This window comes from Pezoporus wallicus, unplaced genomic scaffold, assembly GCF_028554395.1.
Source record: "Pezoporus wallicus isolate ANWC-B61680 ecotype Strahan unplaced genomic scaffold, APGP_CSIRO_Pwel_v1 contig_7553, whole genome shotgun sequence".
In the NCBI taxonomy this organism is placed as follows: domain Eukaryota; kingdom Metazoa; phylum Chordata; class Aves; order Psittaciformes; family Psittacidae; genus Pezoporus; species Pezoporus wallicus.
Genome location: NW_026635101.1, coordinates 747,322 through 773,760, shown reverse-complemented (window position 1 = coordinate 773,760; position 26,439 = coordinate 747,322). Strand labels below are relative to the sequence as shown.

The window sequence follows — 26,439 nt, the reverse complement described above, 5'->3', positions numbered from 1 at the left end:
GCACAGCTTCCCCAGGTAATGGGTACGCTGCTCTTGCACCTACACAGGCGCAACAACACTGCTCTCCATGAGGCAGTTCTGCTTGGATCGGAAGGAGAGGAGCGTGTCCAAGTTCTCTTATGGTAAGTGCTGAGGCTGACCCTCTAGCTCGGCTGCAGGGTACCCCCAGTCTGCTTGCAGAGACCTCCCTGGGAATGCTGAACACCCAGAGCCCGCCCAAGGCCCAGCAGTCATCTCTCACAGATCTGTCCCTGCAAGAAGAGGCATCCAGGAATTCTGAACATACCCTGCAACAACATTTATCATTGAATCGTAGAACGGGTTGGAAGGGACCTTAAAAGCTCATCCAAGTTCCAACCCCCTGCCATAGGCAGGGACCCTTCCACCAGACCAGGTTGCTCCAAGCCTCATCCAGCCAGGCTTTGAACACTGCCAGGGAAGGGGCAGCCACAGCTTCTCTGGGCAACCTGAGCACCTCCATGGCCTCTCTGGACTCACTCCAACAGCTCCATGTCCCACTTGTGTTGTTGCCCCCAGAGATGGACACAGGATTGCAGGGTGGGGGGGATCTCACCAGAGCAGAGAAGAGAGGGAAAATCCCTTCCCTCAACCCTGCTGGCCATGCTCCTGTTGATGCGGTCCTGCATGTTCCTTCACTAACTCCAGTACCTTATTGTCATGGTTTAAGCCCAGTCGGTAACTCATGCAACCACCCCCTCACTTTCCCTCTTCTTTGGCAAGCCCCGCCCCCTTCCTGGAGGGGTGGGGAAGAAAGCATGAAGAAAGTAAATCCCATAGGTTAAGATAACACAGTCCAGTAACTTAACATACAATAAGAAACTACTACTACTACCACCAATAATAATAAGGGAAATAACAAGGGGAGAGAATATAAAACTAAAAGGGGAAAAGGAAAAGAAAACAATAAACACATGTATGATGTGCTGTGGTATGGAATACCCCTTTGGCTAGTTTGGGTCAGGTGTCCTGTCTCTGCTTCCTCCTCCTGCTTCCTGTGCCCCTCCTCACTGGCAGAGCATAAGACTGAAGAAGTCCTTGATCGGAGTAAGCATTACTTAGCAAAAACTAAAACCATAGGTTTTATCAGCACTGTTCCCAGACTAAAGCCAAAACACAGCACTGCACCAGCTACTAGGAAGGAGAAAAGTAACTGCTACAGCTGAACCAGGACAGTGGGGATGAATTTAAGTAGCTAAACCCTATATGCTTTATTTACAGCTGCAATGCAAGCATAAAGAAGAACACAGAAGGACAATCAGCATATGATTTAGCTGTTACAGCTGGAAACAGTGATTTCATTGTTCACAAGTAAGCTTAGACAAGGAACAGTGGAAAAACCTGTGAAACCCAGAAACACTGGTCGTGTCAGTGTGTGATCGACTCCCCCCAAGATCGAGCTGGAGGCTCTTCAACAATGGGAGCACCTTAGCACACATCCTGTTCTGTCTACAGACTTACCAGCCCTGTACAAACAACTCAGGCCTTCTAACAGCAATGTATTTTCTACAGGATCCCTCCTATTCCTCCCCAGCAGTTCACAACACAATTCTTCACCGTGTTCTGTTCTGAACGATTTCTTTCCAAAATTGTGCAAGAAGAAGCACCAACCAGTCCTTCCAACACACAAGGTCATTGTAAAGAGATCTGACAATCCACTTGAGCAATAGGTGGCTGGAGCACCTCTGCTCTGGAGACAGGCTGAGAGATCTGGGCTTGTTTATCCTGGAGAAGAGAAGGCTCCATAGAGACCTTAGAGCAGCTTCCAGTGCCTAAAGGGTACACAAGAAAGATGAGTAGCACTGCAAGCTGTACTCTCATTAGCTTGTTTCCCAATTTGAACTTCACAGTGCATTTCGTGCAGGTCATCACATTGCACTAAACTGTTCACCAGAAAACTGAGTAAAAATCACTTTGCTCTTTTACCTTCAACTTTAATTTCTAAATGCATCAACATGAGTCAAAACCAGCTACAAACAGAGGTTTACAAGGATACCAGGCACACTAAGATTTGGCATGATAGACATTATTAGCCACAAACCCAAACCCCCAAAGGACTTTTAAAATTCCCCCCTCTCTTTATTGCCAAATGTATCTGAAAGCATTGGTATTTTCAGGATGAAAATGGAAGTGCCTTCCAACCCTTGCAAGAAACACAAGGTTTGGGGTCTCTAAAGTAGAAACAGCCCAGTTTAAAAAATAGGAAGCAAGAAATAAAGCAACAAGTAGTAATCCTTAACAGGAAGGACAGGAGAACCCCTGCATTAAAAAGAAATATGATGTATGTAGCGCATCAGATCCTCAAGTCTGCTCCTGACAGGGATGGCCATTCTAGAAGCAGTCCAGGAAACAGCCATCGATCAGAGCAGCAGTGCCAGAGCACACATCAGACAGGTGTTACCAGGGAGCGAGAAGCCACAGGAGCTTAGGAAGCCAAACTCATTATTGCCCGACGCACCATCTTGGCTTCATCGCGAACGTCATTCACCTTCCGAGAAATTCCCTTTTTCTGCGGAGAATAAAAATAACGTTACTGTCCCCCACTAAATTTGGCATCGTTCAGCTCTGATGGGAAAGGAGGCTATACTAAAGCCTTGTCCAGAAGACAAGAATGCCCCAGGGGCTGGAGAAGCTCTGCTCTGGAGCCAGGCTGAGAGAGCTGGGCTAGTTCAGCCTGAAGAAGAGAATGTTCCAGGAAGACCTTAGAGCAACTTCCACTGCCTAAAGGGGTGACAAGAAATCTGGAGAGGGGCTTTTGACAAGGGCCTGTAGGGACAGGACAAGGGGGAATGGCTTTAAACGGACAGAGGGGAGATTGAGACGAGACATTAGGGAGAAATTCTTCCCTGGGAGGGTGCTGAGGCCCTGGCACAGGGTGCCCAGAGAAGCTGTGGCTGCCCCATCCCTGGCAGTGTTCAAGGCCAGGTTGGATGGGGCCTGGGGCAACCTGGTCTAGTGAAAGGTGTCCCTGCCTGTGGCAGGGCGTTGGAACTGGTCCCTTCCAACCCAGACCAGTCTGGGATTCTACATCTCCCATGAGGCAAAGGCTGAGAACTGGGAAAGGAGACAGAACCCATCAGGAAACACTGAGGCAAGAAACCAGGAGGCCAGGGAAAAGATTACACGACTAGAAACTTGTAAATGACTTTTCCAGCATCACGGGGGTGCGGACATCACAGTGCCGCCATGTACATACAATTGCGTTCTTCACTCGCTCTCTATCCAGCTTCAAGAACTCCTGCAGCGTCAGCTTAGACAGATCTTTCTGAAGGGAGATGAAGGCGCAGCGCGGAGAGTGCTTCTTGTGCTCCTCGCTGAAAGGAGCAAAGAGAAGACCAGGAAAACCAAAGGGCAGCAGCTCACAACAGGGCACACGCCACCATTCCCCACCCCGCAACAGGCACCTCGGGAGCCCAGCTCTACCCCGCGGGGGAAGGGGACGGGGCCGCCCGCAGCACTCACAGCGGGTCATCGTCGGGCTCCCAGCCCTCCAGCTCCTTGAAGCAGAAGAAGCACTGCACCACGTCGGGGCCGTTCTCGCTGGGGCAGTGCACGAAACCTGCCGCCGCCATCTGCGAGCGGAAGCAGGGCGGGAGGAGCCATCAGCCCCCACCGCCGCACCCCTGCCGCAGCCCCGCTCCGCTCCGCTCCCCCCGCCGGGCTCACCCGCTCTGGCGTGCAGGCGCAGCCCTCCACGAAGGGCCAGTTGCGGAAGGTGGCGGCGCGGGTGCAGACGAGGTAGGAGCGCCATTCCTCAGACATCTGCAGCTCCTCGGCCACCATCGCGCCGTTCAAATGGCGGCGGGCAGGCGCGCGGGGCAGGCCGGGAGCGGCTGTTGGGCGCGGGGCACGCCGGGAGCTGTAGTCCCGGCGCTGAGGTGGCGGCCGCGGGCCCGCCGTGCGCTGCCGGCTGAGGGCAGCGCCCCGCAGCCCCCGGGAGCCACCCTGCGGTGCGAGCCCTGCTCCCCAGCACCGCCCTTCCGGCCGTGCAGAGGGGTGAGCCCCGCCGGACACAGCGCTGCTGGCAAGGGCAGGCAAGAAGCAACCTTGTAATTCCCGAGGAGCCTGAGGTGTGAGGCTCCAGCGTTTAAGAGGGTCGCGGAGCTGTTGGAGAGAGCCCAGAGGAGGCCATGGAGATGCTCTGAGGGCTGGAGCAGCTCTGCTCTGGAGACAGGCTGAGAGAGAGGGGCTGGATCAGCCTAGAGAAGAGAACGCTCCTTAAGGGGAGACCTTAGAGCAGCTTCCAGTGCCTAAAGGGGCTACAGGAAACCTGGAGAGGGGCTTCGGACAGGACAAGGGGAATGGCTTTAACCTGACAGAGGGGAGATTGAGATGAGACATTAGGAAGAAATTCTTCCCTGTGAGGGTGCTGAGGCCCTGGCACAGGGTGCCCAGAGAAGCTGTGGCTGCCCCATCCCTGGCAGTGTTCAAGGCCAGGTTGGACAGGGCTTGGAGCAACCTGCTCCAGTGGAAGGTGTCCCACAACTGGATGAGCTTTAAGGTCCCTTCTAGCCCGAACCAGTCTGGGATTCCATGATATAGTGTGAGCCAGTTGGGAAAGGGATGCTCTAAAGCCTCCAGCACAAGTCCATCAGGGAAGAGGACAAATTTGCCAGTTTGACCTTTTTTTCCTGTTTTTTTACATTCCATAAGAAGCTGCCCTGGGTTTCCACACTGACAGAGCTGGCAGAGGAGCACAGCAGGAAGGGTCCTGCTAGGCAGGACCCACACAGAGCTGCTCCCACTCCCCCGTGGCGGTGACCGCCTGTTGTTGGCACAGAGCGCTGCTCTCCCCTCCCGCGGGCAGCAGGAGCGGCTGAGCTCACTGTCTCTGCCTGGAGAAGGAAGCGGGACCTGGCAATCTGGCTCCCAGCCACGGGGGCAAGAGGCAGCTGGTTCTGCGGGGAAGAAGCAGCTAGTCATCCATCACAGCAGCAGGGGCTGGGTTTCCTGCGCGGTCCAACGTGGCAGGCAGTGTTTGCTCAGAGATACCTCCTCCAGATTATCTCCTCCCAGGTTACCTCTGCGGCAAGCTGATGTGAGGACAGGAGTCAGAGATGAGGGATAAAGACATCTGAGCTCAACTGCTCCCCAGGAGCTCATCCTTACAAGCAGGTGGGGCTGTGAAGAAGCACATCCTTACACCACAGGTGGCAACAAACAGACCAAACTCCTGCTTCTTCCCCCAGACTGAATCTAACCTGAAAAGAAGCATTCGGCACCTATGCGGGCAGCCTCAGGACTCTCTGGGAAGAGACTTCTCTTTCAAAGTAAACTGCAAAGTATGACTCCTACAAATTTACTGACAACTATGCAGCATGATCCCAGTATTTACCCAGCTCAGACACTGTAGATCAATGGGCATGATAAAGCTGACCACAGTAGGCAGCTTCCTGGTTGTGAAGTATCAAAGCTCACACGAGCACATGGGAAGGTTCAGGCTTTGCTGCCTTACTAGGACAGGGTGAGGTCCCACCTTTATTCTGCAGGAAAACTTTGTTCTGCTAAACTGGGATGTGTTTGGCAATTGTAATCGCTGCTACCGTCGCTGTGCAGCTCAGGGAAGCGTGGAGTAATTGTGTCCTTAAGCGGGGTGGATGCTGGCTTCATCAATCACAGCTAACATAACTCATCATGCTGCTCTCCACAGCCTGACATGGAGGGAAGCAGGGGGCTGAGAGCACACAATTTGTTTCCCCATGTGCCTTGGGAGAACCTCATCCGTTGCATTGAAAACCAGCTGCACGTGACTGTTCAAGCAGTGTGGCCTTAAGCTGCTAAGCATTATTCATTAGTCAGCATCCTGGGGAAGAAATGTTCTCCTGAGAGGAGGCTGGAAGTGGTCCCTGTGCAGCCACAAACGACATCTGGAGCTGCAGCAGCTATCTTACAGCTACTCCAAAGGCTGCCTAATCCTGGTGCCGACCTCGTGAGGGCAGGCATTGCTCTCTGGCAAGGCTGGGTGTTTCCCCAGGGCTGCCAGCTCCTATCAGATCACACACCTGACTTCACATGCTGCCAGTTACCAGCCTGGCCTCAGCCTCCTGTCCTCAGAAGCCTCTTGTTGGAAGCGGGGGCTGAATTCCTGCTCCCTGAACAGTGCCTCTGTGCTTACCCATACAGCCAGCAGAGCAAAAGAAATCACCTCTTACAGACAGTGTGAGTTGCTGAGAGGAGGTAACACACAGATACCACACCAGTGTCCTACACCAGTGAGGTAGACTTCACCAGTGTCCTTCAGTCCTGGTTTGCTGGGATCCCTTTGCAAGTCTTCTTGGGTCACAGCTATTCAGCTTCACCCAGACCATCAGCAAAGTGATTCACTAGGATCAACAGGGAAGGATCTCACAGTAAGCAATTCAAAGGCATGCCCCATTTTCACAGGCAGCGCTAAGGAACAGGGTGTGCAGTTTACAAAAGCACGTAAGATAACACTAAGGGATCAAAACTTAAGCCTACGGCCCCAGGAGTGTGGGATATAACAGGTATAGCCTTTAACTGGCCAATTTCCCAAGAAATACAAGCGAATTAGCAGGAATCCCAGTGCTGTTCTTACACCTTCTCTACTTGGCATTTTCCCTCTGAGAGACAAAGCCACGGAGGTATTAGCATAGAACAAGCAACTGCTCAAAATCTTCATGGCCACCTTTAAGAACATGATACAGAACATCACGTTCATCTCATCTTCTTCAGACTTTATCTCCTCCTCCTGGCTAGGAAGGAAACACCCTGCTGGGGCCTGCACGTGTGTGACTTCTGTGTGGGTGCCCAGTAAAGGAATAAAGGGTTTCTTGCTATCTGCTGCCCATACACAGGCTTTGCATCCTCGAGTTTGCCAGATTTCAGTGAAATAAGCTGATGGAGACACAGCTTAACAAGCAGCATGACTACAGGTAGGATTTTCCAAGGGAAGGGCTTTAATTCCATTCATAAAGACAGATACTTTTTTCCTTCCAAGCACAGCTAACTCAAACATCAGTAACACTGAACTTCACACAGTCATAAAGCAGGCAGAAATGTGCACAGATGTTAGGGCACGTAACACTTGGATGGGTTCCTTTCCCCTCCCACTAACACTGTTTTTGTTTTGGTGATGATGTACATAGGCTACACAAAACCACACTTCGTGTGTCTGTCTCTGCTGTTACCAAAATGAAGACTTCATTAAGGCAACTACTACTACAGGCAGGTATACACAATGGATTAAGGATAAAGAAGTCACATTTCTTGTGCAGATCTCTGTAAGGCTTGATGTGGAAGGATCAGAACAGCGAATGTGAATCGTACTGAAAACGCACAGGCTGACCTTTGGTCAGGCAGCACACTGCCTGCTTGCTGTTCATCTGCAATAAAAGTCAGGGAGAGAGAGAAGCTGCTAAACTGTAAAAGGACTAATCCCCACTACCACAGAAACTGTTTCGGGTTTGTGTTCTTTTAATTCTTGCTTATTCCTATTTATTCTTTGCTCTTCTCTTATACTTACAGCCATGAAATCCCAGCCAAGATGCTTCCAGAAACTGGAACTGGCCTACCTCTACCCTTCCCTCCCTCCAAGCTGCAGATTGCTTCTACAAACCAGAGCCTGCATTTCAGCCGTCACCACTGACTTCTGTTCTGGGTTTCTTCTCGCCAGAGCATCTGTAGCAGGAGGAGGTGGGTGCTGGAGCTGCAAGGCTGGCTCTGTGGTTAGAGGTGTGCCCAAGGGGCTGATGTGCAGCAAAACCCGCTTGACATCTTGTTCTGAACACCAAACACTGGCACTACAAAAACTTCACAGTGAGCACAGGGCCAACAAGGGAAAAGGAAAGGAAGGCAGTCGTGAAGGAGTGGGAGACACACACCTCACAGAGCCTCACACTGGGGAAGAACAGGACTTCACACGCTCTTCATTATTCCTAAAGCATGGTTCCAGCACTGCTGTTCTGGCAAGTGCAGAGCTTTCCTAAAGAGCGCTTCCAGGTAGGGGCACCAGGAACTTGGTTCCCTTCACGGATTCAAGACACGGTTCCTAACAAAGCAATCAAATCACAGAAACACCGGATGAGTTAAGTTCAGACGTTCATTTCCCATAAACAAACCCCAAAAACCTGTGGCTATTTTTGGGCAGGTTTCAAAATTTGACACCCTCTGAAGTGACAACCGTTTTTTGTTTGGGGTTTTCTGTTTGACAACGAGGCTTTCCAAAATAAGAGCGGCACAAAAACTCCCCATAAAGAATTTCAGTCTTCCAGTGGTTTCAGCAGGTCCCGGTTGGCATTTCCAGGCCTGTCCCCTCGGAGCAATAGGAACAAATCCTCTTTTTGCAGTTTTATCACACAACACGGTTGACATTCAACGTCCTAGGGATAAAGGCGTCGGTGTGCTCCAGCTCTCACATGGCAGCCAACATCCTCCACTGAAAGCCGTGGCAGTTCTTTGCTTGACAGACTGGGCTTTCCGCAGCCCCCCGACACGGATCAGCGCCGCAGCCTGAGAAAGAAGGCGTGCTTGCACTCCTTGCTGTCCAAGGGGTAGTATTTGTCATAAAAATCCAAAATGTACTCTTCAGTCTTAAATCCAAACTTCTGGTAGAGCAGCATAGCAGGGTTGCTTGCAGAGACGTGAAGGGTTACGTCTTTGCCCATGCAGGTCTGCCAAGGGAGGAGAAGGGGGAGAAAAGAAAGAAGTATCACAGCAACAGAATGAGACAGCCTCTGGGGGAATGCGGAGGTGAAGAGATTCATCAGTTCAGGTATTCAGGTTACTGAGGAAACGTGAGAAAACTGCAGGCCCCAACACAGAAGTTACCACACACAGCAACAGCAGAGGGAGCGCTGCTGTTCCTCCGCTCCTTTGTTTCTGGGAAATGTGGAATCCTCGACGATGAAAGCAGGCATTTGGATTATAATTTGTCAGCTTTCCATTGTCAATTGCTAAGTGATTGTTAATTAAAAGCAACCTCAGTGCACAGCAAAGGTCTCTAATACTTATTAACAATGGCCTGAAGAAAAGGCAAAACATGCCAGAGGATCAGGTGCCCCACTCCTCCCTGTCAACAGAGCCGAGCTCTGGGACCAGCACACCTCTGGGCCGTCACGCTGGAATTCCTGTCTATCCCACCCAGCTCCTCTCCCATCCTTCAGGGCACAGCACTCCTGAGAAGGCAGGGAACTCAGTTCAGACAGCAAATGGCACAGCTAAAGTTACCTAGAAGATCCCAGATTACTCTAACCAGCAGCTCTCTGATAAAGATGCTGATATAATAAAGCTTTCCTGCTTTCATCTAGTGTTTTAATAGCATTCTGTGTACACTATTGTCTACGTGGGAACAGCACCACCCCTTAGGAAATTTCCAAGGTAGATCGTTTAAAGGGAAAGCTCTCATAGGGATTAATGGGGGGAATATAATCAGGAGGCCTTTTTGGGGAAGGGAAGTTGGAATGAGATCATTAAGAAGATGCAGTCTGGTTCTCTGGGCCACATGCATTAGAGGGTAACTTCTTACAACAAACTCATCATCAAGGCACCATTTACATCAACACATTTCCTATTAGATTATGCTGTTCCTAAGAATTCATCCCCAAACTCAGCACACTGATCCACTGATCTGGTCATAGAAACTGTTAGGTTAGAAAAGCCCTTCAAGATCATCCAGTCCAACCGTTCCCCAGCACTGCCAAGGCCACCACTAACCCATGGCACTGAGGGCCTCGTCTACACAGTTTGTGAATACTTCCACGGACGGTGATTCCAGCACTGCCCTGGGCAGCCTGTTCCAATGCCTGACTGCCCTTTGGGGAAGGAATTGTTCCCAATATCCAGCCTAAACCTCCCCTGGTGCAGCTGGAGGCCGTTTCCTCTTGTCGTGTCCCTTGTTCCTTGGGAGAGGAGACTGACCCCCACCTCACTACAACATCCTTTCAGGTATTCAGAGAATCACCCTTAATCCCAACAGTGTATGACAGTGACTCTTGCTACAGAGAGCAGACCCCAGTGTTAGCCCAAGCAGGCTGCGAAGCATCACCTGCAATCTGGGGGTCAAGGAACAAATGGTCAGAAGAACCATTTCTTCTCCTCCATGATTAAAAGCCTTCTACCACTGACAAACAGTTCACAATGGAAAAATAAACCTAGTGTGAGCCGAACATACAATGGTGATCTCTCATTGCGAGTGAGCCTCGTCAGCCTCAAACCTGCCTGGCCCTCTCCTCAACATAGAATAGTTAGGGCTGGAAAGGACCTGAAGATCATCGAGGTCCAACCCCTCTGGCAACTTTATGCTATGTACCTGCAAGCAGAATTGGGTTAATTGGCTGTGATATACCCTACAAAAAGCTGTGATGATTTTCTGTAGCTCGCTTGCCAACACATCCCAACTCTGCTGGAGAGACGTGATCCAGCTGCTGGATCCCTGCAAACCTTGGCACACTGCTTGCGCCTGTTCTCACCAAGTGCTGACATCTCACATCAACAGACGACAGTTGAGGGAGATTTACTTAAACACTTTACACAGAGATGCTTGGGAAACTGAAGGGGTGAATTTAAAGCAGATTGGTTCATGCCCTGCATCGACACATAGAGCAAAGAGAGGTGGACACTACAGAGAGATGTGTAAGAGTTACCCTCAGGTGGCCCAGAAGAGCCACCCTCAGTGGAATCTGCTTTTCCAAGGTACAGATCACTGTTCCCAAGGCTCTACCGGCACTCTCTACCTCTCTCCAGCCAAATGAGCACGAGGAAAAACAGTTTGAATGGCGAGTTTATGCTAGTGCAGCTCATCTGGAGTAAAACAAGTTAAGAAATGTTTCGTATCGGCAGCTCTGCCAAGACTATTCAGGGAGTGGTGAAGCTGTGGGTCCTGAAGAGGCACAGTTTGGCTGCAAACAGGACATATGTCTGCATCCTTACTCAGAATTAAGCTGGATTTCCTGCTATTTAATTCAGTAAAGTGACTGGAATTAAGGCCGCCTGAATAACAGTATTCACATAGAGATTTAATGAAGTTTAACTACTTTAATTCCACCTGTTTAGTGAGCTCCAACTAATTTTCCCAAGTATCCCATGGAACAAAGCCCAGTACAAGCTAGTTTGAACAAATTTGAATGAGGTTGCGAACACTTATTCTTTATCTTCAATGCAGCTGGATTTGAACCAGGGTATTGAAAGCGAAAGAGAATGATTATGATCAGTAAGTGATTTAATGCAACGGCCCTGGTCACGGAATAAACATCCACGTGCAGCCAAGAAAGCTGCAATAGCTTCTAACTGAACCTCCCCATATGATCACATTTTCTCCCTTAAGCCCCAAATTTATGGTATTACTGTTATGAGAACTGTTGAGCACTGAAGAACACAAAGCTAATCCCAACAGTCAAAGCCTGCAGCATCTCACTAGCTCCCAGGACCTGACCTGTATGGTTATTCTATTAAATACATTGTAGTTTCTATTTTGAAGTGATTTCTCCCCATAGGACATGGGCTGCTGACAATGTATGCGATGTAAGCAGAAGAAGGGCAAGGGGAAGAGCCAGAAGGGAAGAACACAACACTACTTACTCTAATATTTGCATGTGTGCACACAAGGAAGGAGGGAGAGCCAGTTCTTTAGCAGAAACATGGGACTTTTTCATTACCTGAATAAGGTGGTAAATCATGAAGGTTGCAATCCCAGCCCTTCTCCACTCAGGGTGAACAAACAGAAAAGAGATGTAAGCTTCATTGTATTTCACATCTGGCACCATAAAGCCAAAGGCAATGATCACTTTCTTGTAAAGGACGACAACACTGAAGTCTGGGTACTGCAGGCATTCTGACAAATCGATTCCTATGGAGAGAGAAACAGCAGATGGAAGCATTGCAAATGAAAAGTGTCACACCTGCATGGAAATTCAGGGGCATAAGGCCTTTTAGAAACATTCACTTGATCCCTTCCCTTCACCTTAATTTCAAAGCACTGATATTGAGAGATGCTTCAGCAAAACACACAGACAAAATGAGACCTGCTTACTAGTGGGGATTCTTGCACAGAGAAATGAAACAGAGCTGATTTTCCTCCCAAACAACTCAAGGAGGAAACTAACAACTCGAAAGCACCTTCTCTCAAACAGTATGGCTTAAAATAAAGATCACACGACCTCAGCATCCAGCTCATCTTCCTTGGTTTGTATTGTGAGCTGTATCAGCAGGCTCTGCTAAGCACCCAGTTCTAAATATGCATGTGGATAAAGGTACTGGCATGTGCAAATGTTTGCTGGATTGGGTCCTAGCAAGCTTGTGCCTCTTGCCTGGGGCTCTTAAGGGCTGCAGTAAGATTAATGATAGGGGTTTGGTTCTCCATTTCACCTGGGCTGGGCCAGCACCAGGTTGATGTACACCACTCCTATGCCAGCTGCCAAGGACCTGCCTGCAGACAAGCAAAGGGGGCTGGTTTAGAGTGCATCTGCCTGATGCACCATCCTGGTCCTCCTGCAAACTCTCTCCAGATGCAGCAGACATGAAACTGGGCTTCAGCTTTGGTAGCACAACTGCCTAAGGTAACCTGGCCTTGATCTTCTGCTGCCTCCTGTTGCGCACACTCAGCTGTTTGTGGAGCTGCACTGTGAACCTGACCACAGCTTTCTCTGCTATCAGAATAGATAGCAGCCTGGCAGCACTCACACAGCATGTCAAGGCCAAGCAGTGCAGTTCAAGGCACAGAAGACTGCTCTGTAATTTGTGTGGACAGGCCCTAAATGAGGTGCAATACATAGCAGAGCTGCTCCAAGAATGTTAGTTTCAGCCTCAAATTGGCCATCACAGATCTATTTGGGATAACAAAGCAGCACAGTGTGTTTTCCTGTAATGTTTATTATCACTCCTGATGAGATGCAAGACTCCATAAGGCACCAGGCACAAATAAGGGAGTAAGCTGGGAGAAGTGAGTGGGAGGAATCGATTGGCAATAGGGAGCCACGTTAATTATCTCAAGGCTGCAATTGACTGTGAAGTGCCTCACAGCATGTCTGAACAGGAACCCTGCATTGCCCTGAGCACGCTGGCGTCTATGGAATGGTGCCGTCCCCTCAGCACGCAGTTATTCCTGTCAGAAGATGCTTAGCTCAGTATGGTTTACCACTTGTCTGCTGGGGAGATGTTTCCCGTTAGGGCATGAAGGCACAAGATACCGTGAGAGACAAGGGGGAATCTTGCTTCACATCAGCTCATTTGCAGTAACTACCTGCAAACTTGTTTCTGCCTTGTGAGAAACAAGAGCAGCTCTGACAGGAAGGATTAGGACAGGCGGAAGGACTGAGGCCTGGGCTCACCACACCTGGTGAAGCACCCAAAACTTAAGAAATCAGTCAATTACAGCATCGCTTTTAGAAGGCAACTGAGCACACCTAAGGAGCCATTTACTGACCATAGCATCCCCAAGCACACATGCTTTGCATGGCTAAACTTAGGTGGAATTACAGCTACTTCTCTGAAAAGTGCTTTCTGCATATCCCACCCCCCTCATTTGTAGCAGCCCCTTGTGGAGCTAAACCCTTTGTATCAACAAAGGCACTGTGCTTTATCTCCTGATGTATCAACCTCCTTGCTCACCTCTCCTGCTAAAACACAACCAAGGTGCAACAAATCATGTAATCCCAGCCTCAGAGAACGTACACCATGGAAGAGATCCCGATTCCCGTTTGAAGGCCGATGGGAGTGCCAGCTTCTGATTTACTGATGAACAGTTCACAGTCAGGTGGAACACACCCACGCTTCTTACATGAAATAAAACAGGGTGAGTCCTGAAGAACTTAATGAAGGTGCAACCCAACTTGGCCAGAACTTCAAATGCATTATCAGAAGAGGAGAGACTGTGACAAAGGGGTTCAGCCTCTGTTGGGACTGCAAGCGAGCTCCAAAAAGCTTGTGAAAGGGAAGGTACTCCTCCTTTTCTCCCCCACAATGGTACAGTTTGGGCAGTGAGTAGCACAAAGAGCACCCATCCTGACTGCAGCAGGAGCACTGCTGAACTACAAGCCCTGTTGAATCACTATCTGCTGAATCAAAACACAGAGCAAACAGTTACTTGGAAGAAAGGTGTGTACTGTTTGTACTGGGCTTTTCTAATTAGACTGCCATGCTGTTTGCTGATCACAAGCTGATCCATGCAGTACATGAACATCACCATTATTATTTCAGGAGTAAAGACTACAGCCTCATAACTGCCCCCGTAAAGGGCAGACGCTGTCCCCAAAGAGCCTAAGTTCAAGAAGACACCCAAAAATCGATACCCAAGCTTTCCCTTACCTTGCAAATACTGAGGCTTGAAGAAATAAAGGACACCACAGTAAAGCTTGCGGTTTGAAGTGTAATTCCTAAATTTCATTCCAACATACCCAGCTTATGGCTGCTAGGAAGAAACTTTCTCATGAAGCTAATGAGCAGTAGATCTCTGGTATAAAACAGCCCCAATTGTTTCACTGGATGCCTAGTTTTCCCAACTGACTACTCCTATTGCCATCAACAGTGTTACCCAAAACTATCTATTTCTTTAAGCAGTGTGCTAATTCTGGCCTAATTGCCCAGTTCTAAATGATCTCAAGAGACAAAGACACCAAGCCCATGTCTCCATCTCAGCTGCATTCCTAGGACATCAGATAATGGTTTTCTAAGAACGGAGCCAGACACCAACTGAAGCAAAAATGAGCCCAAGAATACTCCTTTTTGGAACAAAACCACTTCCTTCTTTGAAAACCAAGCACTGAAGCAATCTTACCAGGCCAGAAGAATTCATGGCACATGGAGTTTATAGTGGGGATGTGATTAGGGCGAACGTAGCAGTAATCGACGGGTGCTTCTGGCTCAGCCTTCCAGTTGAGATCATTCCTGTGCGGATACGCCCGGATTTCTGCCAGCAGCTGGAGTTTTGGGGGCTTTGTCTCATAATCACGCCTGCCAGTAACACGAAAAGCAAACACAAAACATGAGTGAGCAACAGTAACTGCCGCTGAATGGGTTCTGCCCATGAAATACTTCCTGACACGCTCAACTAGGAACAAAAGAACAGATTCTTCGTTCAACTGGGAAAACAGCACCCAGCTCAGCAAAACCGCCCTTGTGTCAGAGGCCAGGACATGTTCTGGATTGCAGCAAGCCAAGCCAGCCTCCCCTAACAGGCAGGAGCAAGGAAATCATGGTTCTGACCCAAAAGCAGGTGCAACTTGCACTGCAAGACTTCCGTGACTCCCTCTTTGCCCTCCATCTGTTCTCTCTTGGAGATTCCCCTTCCCAGCGCACAGCCAGCTCAAATCCTCAGCTAACCCAACCACTATCCCTTCAGGGTTACGACTGGCTCTATATGGATGAGCAAGGAGCACTGGCCAGGGTGTCCCCTCTGCGGACTGTTGGTTCATAAGCCAAGAGCAAATTCAGACTCAACCTCTGACCAGCTGTACCTGATGTAAGGTTTCAGCACACGGGATGTGTAAGGACTGACGATGCTGTGGTCTGTCAGCAGGTCCTCTGAGCCTACCAGTCGATACAGGAACTTTGTGGTCTGCTGTCGATAGCCCTTCATGGCAGGCAGCATTGTCTGTATGTACAAAAACAATGCAGAACATCTCAGGAATATCAGTCAATGACTTAACATAGGGGAATCACATCAACAGAGGGGGTATAAGGGCCTCTCAATGTGACCAGATGGACTGGAGCCACAGCATGATGGTCCCACCTCAAGAGGACTATGCTTGGCACTCTTGGATTCAGCACCCAAACCTATGAGCCACACACATCACTCAGAAAGGCACTGCAAGTGATCTTCCTCCTATATCACATGAAAGATCAACTGCTTATTTGAGTGCTTCCAAGCCTCCACCATCAGTGTTTGGGCAGGGCTGGAGTACAAATACATAGACATTTGTGGTGCTGACACTGACAGACAGCTGTGCTGTACGAGCACGTCCCAGGAAGAAAAGGGCTTGTGACAGCATTGGTGGGGACACAGCCCCAGGTCAAAATGACTCTTGTTCATAACCCTTTTCACTTTGGGAGTCAGATAACCTCAAGGTGACACTGTCAGCTGTCAGTGCCAAAAGGTCACTTAGATTTAGAAATGCTCACCTGGTATCTGTCCAAGATCCTGAAGTCCTGGCTAGTAGTTCTGTATGTTGCTTGCCCTAGTGGGGACCTGGAAACACCTCCTTCTTTGGCTCCATAAATCCCATCAACCAAGAGCAACGCAGCGTTCACAACCTGGTCCAAGTCAAAGAGTGGCAGCCCTCTTTCCCTCTTGGCCTGCCTGACTAACAGCTTGCGCCTCAGTCTCCGGGCCTCCGGGGTCATGCTCATGGCATTGGGACAGGCTTCCAGTCTCTTCAGCAGCAGCTTTTCCTCATAGATGCTAACAGAGGTGTGCTTGGGAGCTCTGGGTTTAGCATCCTTCTCCAGCTGTGGCTTCCTCTTGTCTCGTCCCCTCACCTGCAGCGATGAGTTTGACTCTTCAGGATCTTCACTGTCACCTTCCATCCTCTCTGTTTTCTCTTCCTCACTCTCCACCTCTTGCTTGATTTGTTCAACTGTCTTCACTTTTTTCCTACTTGCTATCACAGTGCCAGCACTGCCTGTCCCATTGGGAGGGGGCACGTACTCTATTCCCGGGTCTATGACTCCATCTCCTTCCATCTCCTCATCATCTATTCAATAGAGAAAAATAACCCTGGTTAAAAATGTAAATATCAAAGCCCCATTTCAAAAAGGCTGTCACAGGACATCTCACAGAATGGTTAGGGCTGGACCTTAAAGAGCACCTATTTCCTCTCTACTAAGGAGAAACAATGCAGGTTTACTCAACACACTCCACATGTAGTAGTATATGTACAAGTATATGTAGGTCTTACATACTTCTGGCCCTCCTGATTTTGGACAGGAGAAACCATCGGGAGTCCAATTTCAGGACACCTCCTCCTAAGGTGTCTTGCAGTTTGGCATCTGAAAACATAGCACTCCTGAGCTGCAAGCTCAGGCTCTCGGACAAACGTTGAATTGCTGACAGTTCCTGAAGACTGGGGATCAAATGGTCCAGCTGGTGAGATGTATCTTCAGTGAGCATAACCTGGAGAAGTTCTGCTTAATCTGAGGGAACGATTAGAAGTTACTGAAACACAGGATTTGTCCCTCTACAGAACCTGACTATTCTTCCTTCCATTCATCCTTCCATCCATCACTTCCACAAAGAAGTGCTTTATTCTCTACTCTACCAACTAGATTGAGGTCTGGCTCCTTAAGGAACTAACAGCATTCAGCCTGCATCACTGCTTTGCAACTCAACTAGAATCCAACATCTGTTAATTGGGATGCTCGAACTTATAACACTACTGGAACTACTGCCATGAGAATAACATTTCTGCCATTGAAAACCATTACAGACAAAAACAGAGTTGCTTTCTAACAGTGTAATCTGTGTTGCAGCAAAATGCTTCTGCTGAGTGATGCAGCAGCTGCTAGGTGAAATCTTCTACCACTGTTTAGTCAGGATCCCTCAGAAGACAATAATGGTTGTTTCTTTTGTCCTTAGAAGCTGGCAATAAAGCCATGGAAAATTAATCGAGGGTTACATGCAGCCAAGACAAACAGACTATTACCAGTTACTTCCCATCTTATCTTGAAGAGATCCTGCAGCTCATCCTAAGTTACCTTTTTTTAACATCTTCCTAAACAACTACATGTGACCCCCAACCAAAGAGGGATGTGGAGCTGCTGGAACAAGTTCAGAGTAAGGATGGTGTGGCCCTGGCACAGGGTGCCCAGAGAAGCTGTGGCTGCCCCGTCCCTGGCAGTGTTCAAGGCCAGGTTGGATACAGGGGCTTGGAGCAACCTGCTCTAGTGGAAGGTGTCCCTTCCTGTGGCAGGGGGTTGGAACTGGATGAGCTTTAATGTCCCTTCCAACACAAACCAGCCTGGGATTCTACTATGATTATTAAACTAAACCCAAAGCATCTCTTACCGTGAAACAGAGCCTGTGGTGGCATGACATCTGGGATCAGATCTGCTTCTGAGAGAAGGCTGGGAGTCGCTGAATGCGAGGCCGGGGTGCCAGGAGCGGAGAAGTCCAGAGATGGGGAAGGAGAAGGGCTTGTCAGAGGAGTGCGATCTGAGGAGCTCAAGGAGGAGAAGTCAATCACTTCTCCTTTCTCCAGGACGATATCGGGACGACGGCCTCGACTGGAGAATTTAACTGGAGTGGAAGAAGTGCTCCGGTCCAAAAAGCCGGCTGCCTCCTTCTGGGCTCTCCGAATTTCCTTGGCTTCTTGAGTACGAGATCTCTTCTCCTTCAGCTCCATGGCTGACTCGACTGGATTGCGGCTTACCCGCTTCCTGAGTCCTTCCACCGTAATGATGGGATCCAGAGGCGGCTTGGAAGCTGCTAAAGAAGTAGTTTGCTTATTCTAACAGACAGAGCTCCTGCAACCACTGGATGCATTCTACACAGTCAGAAAAACACATTCACTACAAATCTTAGAGGATGCATTTTCAAGGTAGCCAAGAAATTCACTCTGGGACACACAGGATAAAGCCAATGCACCTCTAAAGCCTCACTAAAGCCCCCATCTTGCTCCTCTGCACAGAAGGGGATTTGCACCTAGTGACATAAGATAAAAAACCCTCCCCAGGTAAAGGGGAGCAGAGAAGTTGTAGATGTCAGCTAAAACAAAACCCCTGCACAAATCTCCAAACCCTGTAAATCACCTACTAACAATGCAAAAGGCTAATAAAATTTAACAGCCTTCTCACACTACAGTATATGCACCATAGTCTCCTTCAGTCTACTGTTAGAGCACAGCAAAACTAAGAAACAGCCCATGCACACAGACACATGGGTTTAAGTAAGCTTTTCTCATGCTTTCCAGCTCTGTCAGCTCTGGCCCAGAGAGGACCCTACACACCATCAGGGAAAGAAGTTACCTTTTGCCTTCAGCGCAGATGCAGACAGCTTCTCTCCTTCAGGTTTCATTGTCGGGGGTTTATTATGAACCAGTTTCCACCATCCAGGTTCTCCAAATTCCTGCGCCCCTGAGCGGAAAAACAAGGGGCTCCCAACAGAGAGACAGCCAGCGACTGTGCTCCACCATGTTGAGGTCTTTTTCCTGTGGTGGGAGAGAGGAAAACAAGTGTTAGGTCCCCACTTGTCAGTCTGCTTTCATCCTGAAGCCTCTTCCTTCACCAAGATGATAACAGTGCAATTATTGTTTTGTGAATGAGCTGCCACACACCAAGCCTACAGAAGAGAGATCCACACTGCTACCAGAGCCCCAGCAGCCAAAGCTGATTATACCCTCACTTATACCCCCCCAAAAAAATCCTGTGGTTGGTAGGACACATCCCTGGCAGTGTTCAAGGCCAAGTTGGATGGGGCTTGGAGCAACCTGGTCTAGTGGAAAGTGTCCTTGCCTGTGGCAGGGGGTTGGAACTGGATGAGCTTTAAGGTCCCTTCCAACCCAAACCATCCTATAAACAATCTATGTGACTGGCAGCCACAGCTTTTCTGTGCAACCTGCGCCAGGGTCTCACCACCCTCAGAGGGGAGAACTTATTCCTGATGTCTCATCTCAGTCTCCCCTGTCAGGTTAAAGCCATTCCCCCTTGTCCTGTCCCTACAGGCCCTTGTCAAAAGCCCCTCTCCAGATTTCTTACGAGCCCCTTTAGGCACTGGAAGCTGCTCTAAGGCATCCTCAGAGCCTTCTCTTCTCCAGGCTGAACAAGCCCAGCTTTCTAAGCCTTTCACTCTGCAGGACCATGTACTCTACTGGGTATTTGAGCACTTTTTGATCCTCTGAGTGCTGATGAAGATGTTGTTTAGGCAGGAAGTGAAAAGAAACATTAAAAAATTGCCCCTATAGCCAGTAACAGAGGTAACGTCTCAGATACTGGAGAACTGCATTCGTGGTGTACAGTCTAAACCCATACTTGCATAGGGTCTCAGGATTCCTTCTTGTCTTTGCACATCACCACTGGGAAAACCATCAGTACCAGGCTAGGGCGGACTGAGCAAGTATTCACTGGTGTCTGAGCACTGCAATTACACATCCTGGGGTACCAACCTTAAAATGTGGGAGATTAAACTTGGGTGCCCCAGATCACAGTCTGGAGTGTTCCAGTAAGTCTGGATAAGCTGTTCTGGATAAGCACATGTTAAACATGCCAAAAAAGCAAAGCATTGAATGCCTCGAACCTCTACACATGGTTCAGCTGTCCCTGTTCCACCAGTGGCTTGTCCAGGAAAGCAGCAAAACTATGTCTGATGCCAATAATCACTTCATCTGAATTTTAGTCAGAGCAAGGAGTGCCCAGTCACCAGGGCAGGTCTCAAAAGGCTGCAGCAAACCCTGCGAGGTGATGGCTCCCTAAGTGAGGGACAAGGGACCTTCAGCTGCCTTCCTGCCAGGATCCCCCTGGCTTCCAGCAGGGACAAGTACTAACATTTATGAGAACAGAGCAAGGAGGCACAGACAAGCAATGAAAGCAAACCAATGAGCCAATCCAGTTAAGGAGAAAGGCCAGAACTTACAAAAGAGAAATCCCTGGGGAGGAAAAGAAGCTGTGAAGTCAGCATAGACCACTAGTCCATCCAGTCCCATGGGCAGGGACACCTTCCACTAGAGCAGGCTGCTCCAAGACCCATCCAACCTGGCCTTGAACACTGCCAGGGATGGAGCAGCCACAGCTTCTCTGGGCATCCTGTGCCAGGGCCTCAGCACCCTCACAGGGAAGAATTTCTTCCTAATGTCTAATCTAAATCTCCCCTCTATCAGTTTAAAGCCATTCCCCATATGCTACCTGAAGGAAGACAAGAATATACGCACTTACATTGCTTTTATGGGACATTCTTGGGGTTGTTTTCTCTCACTATACTATGCTTATTCTTTCCCAGAAGTACCCCTTATGCCTACATTCAGGTTCTCAACGTTAAATCCTTCAAACTCCCCACTAGTGAGGCTCAACAGAGACATCACCAAATTCACCACGATTCTTGTCTATCTGCATAACACGTTTTAATTCCTTTGGCTCACCAACCAGACCTTCAGGAAACACCACATCTTTACCTGTTCCCAAGTAAGAAAGTCCAGTGTTTCTCAATAAAAGCACAAATATCTTCTTTCCATCTGAAGTATCCCTGACGGCCCGTGCCTTCCAGTGACAGATTGTACATCGCCAGCATGACAACCTGGAACAGAAAGCGTTGGACACAAGTGAAAATCGCCCCTGCTTTGTGTTCTGAATGGCCCCCCAGAGCTGCCACACACACACAGATCTTTGCTCCCTCATTTATAACTGACTTTTGCAATATCTCACAGGCAACTCCTGCAATCCATCTTCCTCCCGCTTTCATGCTGCCCATTCTCGTCTTTCTATTGTTAGATGCACATTCCCTCCGAGATTTCTGCATCCCAAGGGAATAACCAGCTGCCTAGTTATGCAGGTTTATACTGAGATCCAAGCTTTTGCAGTGGTTGTATAAATGAATTATATCACAACTGGGGCCTGTACGGAAAAGTCCTTCCAAAAAAGGGTCACAAGTAATCCCACTACCTAATCCATCAGGAACACAGTGACAACGGTCTCTCTAGATACTTACTATTACATTTCAAACTGGACAGACTTTAAACTCTCTGTAAAATTACACATCTGCTTATTGTTCAGGGTATTGAAAGAATTTGGTTTGTCTCCCAGTGATCGTCATTGAACACAATCTATTTACACCTCAATTCATGTGCTTCACAACCAAATTTAGCCAGACCTATTGAACTCCTAAACTAAAGGGCAGGTATAAAAAGTATCACATCTCTTTATGTTAATTCAAGGGGGCCAATTTAAAATTACCCAATTTATTTGAATACAACTAAAATCAGCTAGGATTTAAGCTGACAGAGGGGAGGTTTAGATGAGACATTAGGAAGAAATTCTTCCCTGTGAGGGTGCTGAGGCCCTGGCACAGGGTGCCCAGAGAAGCTGTGGCTACCCCATCCCTGGCAGTGTTCAAGGCCAGGCTGGACACAGGGGCTTGGAGCAACCTGCTCTAGTGGAAGGTGTCCCTGCCTGTGGCAGGGGTTGGAACTGGATGAGCTTTAAGGTCCCTTCCAATGCAAACCAGTCTGGGATTCTATGGTCTTTCAACCATTACACAGCTTTAATGGACACTTTTTCCAGCGGGGACTTACTCTTCACCATCAAAGAAGTCTGAATGTGTTTTTCCCAAGGAAATGGGTTTCCTCACAGTGGGCCATAGCCTTCTGGAATGCATTGCTGAAGATGCCAAAGCAAGGAAATATAGACAGCTTTAATGTCCCCTGTACTCTAGTTCTGCCTTGTAACCCCTTCTAGTTTGATAACTGTTTACCTAGGACTTTGAGGTCTCTTTTTCTGTTTTTTCTTTTTAATTCAGGTGGGACACAGTCTAAGGACTTCACAAACCACTCTCTCCAAATGGCCAAAAATAAGGATTTGTAGAGGCCACATACTATGAAAACCAAATAAATCCAGAAATCACTGTCCCCGTTTTTCCTACTTCAGAGAAGTTGATTTGGTGACTTCCCTCAATTTAACATACTTGGAAGCAGCAGCAGCAGCTCTGGCTGCTGGAAGCCTAAGGAGACAGTTCCTTCACTAGTCAATGTTCTTCTTCATCTGTTTTGATTTTGTCCATCCCTTCTTCCCCATGCCACTCCAAAGAGACTGCTCCTCCAGCACCCTGACTGCTCCTCCAGCACCATGACCTGCATCAGCCTACCCAAAGGGTGGTTGCTGATAATAAAATTTGATTGCTCAGGTATTTAAATGACTGAAATACCAAATTTCAGTGAGGACTGTTGCTAGTAAGCAGCTGGGTTGGGGCTTTGTGTTGAGGGAGCTGGCAAGCTTTCTGTTTGTACATTGCTACCTCACTAGTTTTACATTTGCTCATATACACAAAAAGCTGTTCATGCCCTGCAGCCAAACTGCATTCACTTTGCTTTCCCAAACCTGCCTGAAGCCATGAATTCATGAATAACATAAGGGGGAAGAAAAAAAATAAGAACAAGGCATGTGGCTTGTATGATTATCCTGCCATTTACCTGCCAAATGCCCAAGTTCTAATACGCAGGCAATCCTTAGCGAATTCATTTCTGAAGCTCATTCACATGTCTCACTGTTACCTATACCTCGATTCTCTTTTTCTAGGTAGCACATACACAACAAACAGCAATTTTACAATGTCCTGTGGTTGTTCTGCCAGCACACACGTTTTACTCACTTGTTGCCACGTTAACCTCAGCCTTTCAAATTGCTCCTTCCCATCTTCTGAGCAATCGGAGCAAGTGAATCTGAAAAAGTTATCTCCTTTGAGGTAGCTGAGCTGTTCTCTCAGTTGACCTAAAATGAAGAGGCAAAAAATCAATTTCTCGATCCTTTTATAGGAAAAAGTGCTCCAGAGGAGATCTGGATTTCCTACATCAGGCAGAAAAGAACTTTTTTCTTCCAGAGTCCAAAGACCCAGACAGTTCACAGGAAGCATCAGAACTCACTATGATGGATTTATTTCACAGCCACAGCAGCCAGCAGTGACCAACTGAAAAACACAGGCATCAAAAAAGGGGCATTCTACTTAACATCTGAATGCAGGTACAAAGCCAAGGATCTCCTTGCTTCTGATGCATTTCTCTTCCCTGCTTCCCCACGATAGCCTAGATGTGCCATCCCTGAAGACACTGAAGGCCAGGCTGGATGTGTTTCTGAGCAACCTGATCTAGTTGAAGATGTCCCATTGCAGGGGAGCTGGACTAGAGGAGCTTTGAAGGTCCCTTCTAACACAAACTATTCTATGATTCTACATATGTCAATAAATAGCTGTTTTCCCCCTCTGCTTTAAAAAAATAATAGCTGACCTGTTAAAAACAGTATGTGAGTGCAAAGGCTATCAGAGTAAACACGCATTCTCTTCCATGTCATCTTTCCACACACTGCTATGCGTCTTTACAGCTCTCTCTCAGACTGAGAGCCAAAAGAACAGCCCAACATTATCAGGAAACATTTTCTCTTTACTGCAGTTGATACGTGAGATCCCAAATCAGCACAGAACTTCAGCACATGCCTTGCTGTGTAAAGCTAACCCTAACAACCCCACACACCCAAAGGTACAGGTATTAATTTGGTGTTTCTGCATTAGAGCAAAAACCACCACCTGAATCAGGACTTTCTCTAACAGGATGACAACTCCTTTACTGTACAAGGACATCAGATAAAGCATTTGTAATACACAGATGCTCTGCTTTCACAGTGAATCGCAGAACCTGACAATTAGAGTTGGCCTATGTCTGATGGGGGGGAAAAAACCCACACTGAGTAGATTAACAACAGTTCCACATGGCAATTAAAGGTAAAAGCAATCATTTGTCTGAGCATGGTGGTGATGTTCACAAGTGACAACTGACACCTGAACAATTAGCAAAGAGAACAGTATTTCCCTTCTCCAGCTCATTTACTTGGCACATTTGTATCTAGTTACCCCTGCTCTGTGACTGGCATTTTCTGCTCTTTGGATTTGTTCCACAGTAACAAGAGAGGAACGCCTTTACAAAATAAAGCAAAATGAGTGTTAAATCAAGTGCTCCAATGCCACTTTTAATGCTCCTTTTATTAATACATTTCAAGTTAGTATCTCCCTTTAACTGCATACCATCTTAATAGTATGATGCTGGTTTCACTACATTAACATCTAAACATTCACTAACACCCCTTGAGAGGAGACTTTTACAACTGTGACTCTTGGCAAACTCTAAGGTGACAAAAAGGACAGCTCTGACCTAACTGCAAGGCAGGTACCTCCTGAAGAGTTCACTATTTCTAGCCATAAATAAGCCAACCAGCAACCAAAAAATAACAAAACCAACCCCAAACCACCACAAACCCCAGCTAGCACGTAGCCATATCCAACTTTTGGAGCTAGTAACAGACCTGATAATCCAGAATTTACAAAGTAAAGTCAGGTCTGTCACGTTCCTAGCTCCTAACAGCATGTATCTTATGTCAAGCAGCAGTAGCAGAGGGATCAAGTTCTGCAGTTTGCTCCAAGTGCCTCCCAGAGTGACCTGCTACAGGCTGGACACACTTCTGTGAAAGCTAGCTTAAATTCACAATATCAGGAAACCATTAAGGTTGAGATTTAGCCATATGCTCTACAGATGTGACAAACTGACCAGAAAAAACACATACAAAACAAATGAGCAAACAAACCAAAAACAACTAACCCATCCCAAAGCCCTTTTCCCCTACAGAGCTTCACGGTAGGGGTCACTATCTGGGTAAGCAGAGGCCAAGTTGCTGGGCTAAAGTTCCCTAAACACACCACTGGGAAGTCTTTGGAGAGTGTGCATGTTTCTGAAGTCCTACCCTTGTTCTCTACTAATTAAAGACAATCCCATTTCTTTACATGGAATGCCAGCTCTTGACATGCATGCAGTACGTGGGTTGAAGTGCCTAACACACACCGCTGGCTGGCATCAGGCTGGAAGGGCTCCATACAATGCCAAGAGAGCCTTTCTCAGAATAACAGTTGCCTTGTTGGCCCCTTTAGGCACTGGAAGCTGCTCTAAGGTCTCCCTGGAGCCTTCCCTTCTCCAGGCTGAACAAGCCCAGCTCTCTCAGCCTGTCTCCAGAGCAGAGCGGCTTCAGCCCTCAGAGCATCTCCATGGCCTCCTCTGGATTTGCTCCATCAGCTCCACATTCCTCTTGTGCTGTTTCCCAAGACCTGGGCACAGGACTGCAGGGGGGTCTCACCAGAGCAGAGCACAGGGGGAGAATCCCCTCCCTCCAGCTGCTGGTCATGCTCTGGGGATGCAGCCCAGGACACAGCTGGTTTCTGGTCTGCAAGGGTACACTGCATAACACTGTTTTCCTCCAACATCAGATGAAATACAGCTAAACAAAGGATGCCCCATAAAACAGGCATGCAGGACACGGTGCAAATAACCACCACAGCAATGCAAGCAATGTGACACAAAACAATGGGCAAGCTTACTTGCTGGTATCCACTTCTGGCACTTCTCACAGTAATAGGACATCTCCTCCATCCAGGACGTGTCACCTTCATCGCTGTTCAGAGAATCCCCGCTCTGGTCGTGTGATAAATCCACTGAGGCCTGGTCCTCAGACTCAACAATCAGGAGAGTCTCCCCTTCCACCTCACCCTCCTCCAGGCCCTCTGAGGTGGAGGTCCTGGTGGCTTCATCATCATGACGGCTCAGCAGCCCACTCATGTGGACATTATTAGCCATCCTAGATGGTGTTTGTGGGAAGGAATAACTTCTTGTTACGCATTGACCAGTACACCCACACTGGATGTGCCAGCAAAGTCTCCACAGTCAAAGTGCCAATGACAAAGGAAATGTTCTGTGACCACACTATAGCTTCCGGGAGTAAATTATAACCTATACAAAA

At 48.2% G+C, this 26,439-nt stretch overlaps 2 protein-coding genes across 3 annotated transcripts in view; both read right to left on the bottom strand.

Annotated features, from left to right (window-relative positions):
* Positions 1–2,319: 2,319 nt before the first annotated feature.
* Positions 2,320–26,439, bottom strand: part of LOC130595998 (baculoviral IAP repeat-containing protein 5-like) — a 121,916-nt gene continuing 97,796 nt past the window's right edge. The window contains exons 2-5 of the mRNA XM_057403208.1: positions 3,685–3,825; positions 3,481–3,590; positions 3,215–3,332; positions 2,320–2,527 (exon numbers count right to left, since the gene is read on the bottom strand). Of these exons, the coding sequence (XP_057259191.1) occupies positions 2,444–2,527; positions 3,215–3,332; positions 3,481–3,590; positions 3,685–3,801 (429 nt within the window). The 5' untranslated portion in view covers positions 3,802–3,825 and the 3' untranslated portion in view covers positions 2,320–2,443. The remainder of the gene's footprint in view (positions 2,528–3,214; positions 3,333–3,480; positions 3,591–3,684; positions 3,826–26,439) is intronic.
* KAT14 (lysine acetyltransferase 14) lies at positions 6,913–26,276 on the bottom strand. Of its 2 annotated transcripts, none has more exons than XM_057403083.1 (10): positions 26,021–26,276; positions 23,258–23,376; positions 21,069–21,190; positions 18,931–19,112; positions 17,972–18,391; positions 16,090–16,661; positions 15,426–15,562; positions 14,747–14,922; positions 11,631–11,821; positions 6,913–8,648 (listed from the first exon to the last, which is right to left on the bottom strand). In XM_057403083.1, exons 1-10 carry the CDS (start codon positions 26,274–26,276, stop codon positions 8,475–8,477), a joined length of 2,349 nt encoding a protein of 782 aa, XP_057259066.1. In that variant the 3' UTR covers positions 6,913–8,474. The 2 variants fall into 2 exon arrangements, with proteins under 2 accessions (XP_057259066.1, XP_057259074.1); XM_057403091.1 differs by having other exon boundaries at positions 17,972–18,388.

Bases quoted from the DNA above. Each gene is read 5' to 3' on its own strand.
- KAT14 (XM_057403083.1), bottom strand. From the start codon at position 26,276: ATGGCTAATAATGTCCACATGAGTGGGCTGCTGAGCCGTCATGATGAT. The intron at 23,377-26,020 runs GTAAGCTTGCCC...TCTTCATTTTAG, and splicing joins CCAGAAGTGGATACCAGCAA to GTCAACTGAGAGAACAGCTC. The intron at 18,392-18,930 runs GTAACTTCTTTC...CTACTTCTTTAG, and splicing joins ATCTGCGCTGAAGGCAAAAG to CAGCTTCCAAGCCGCCTCTG.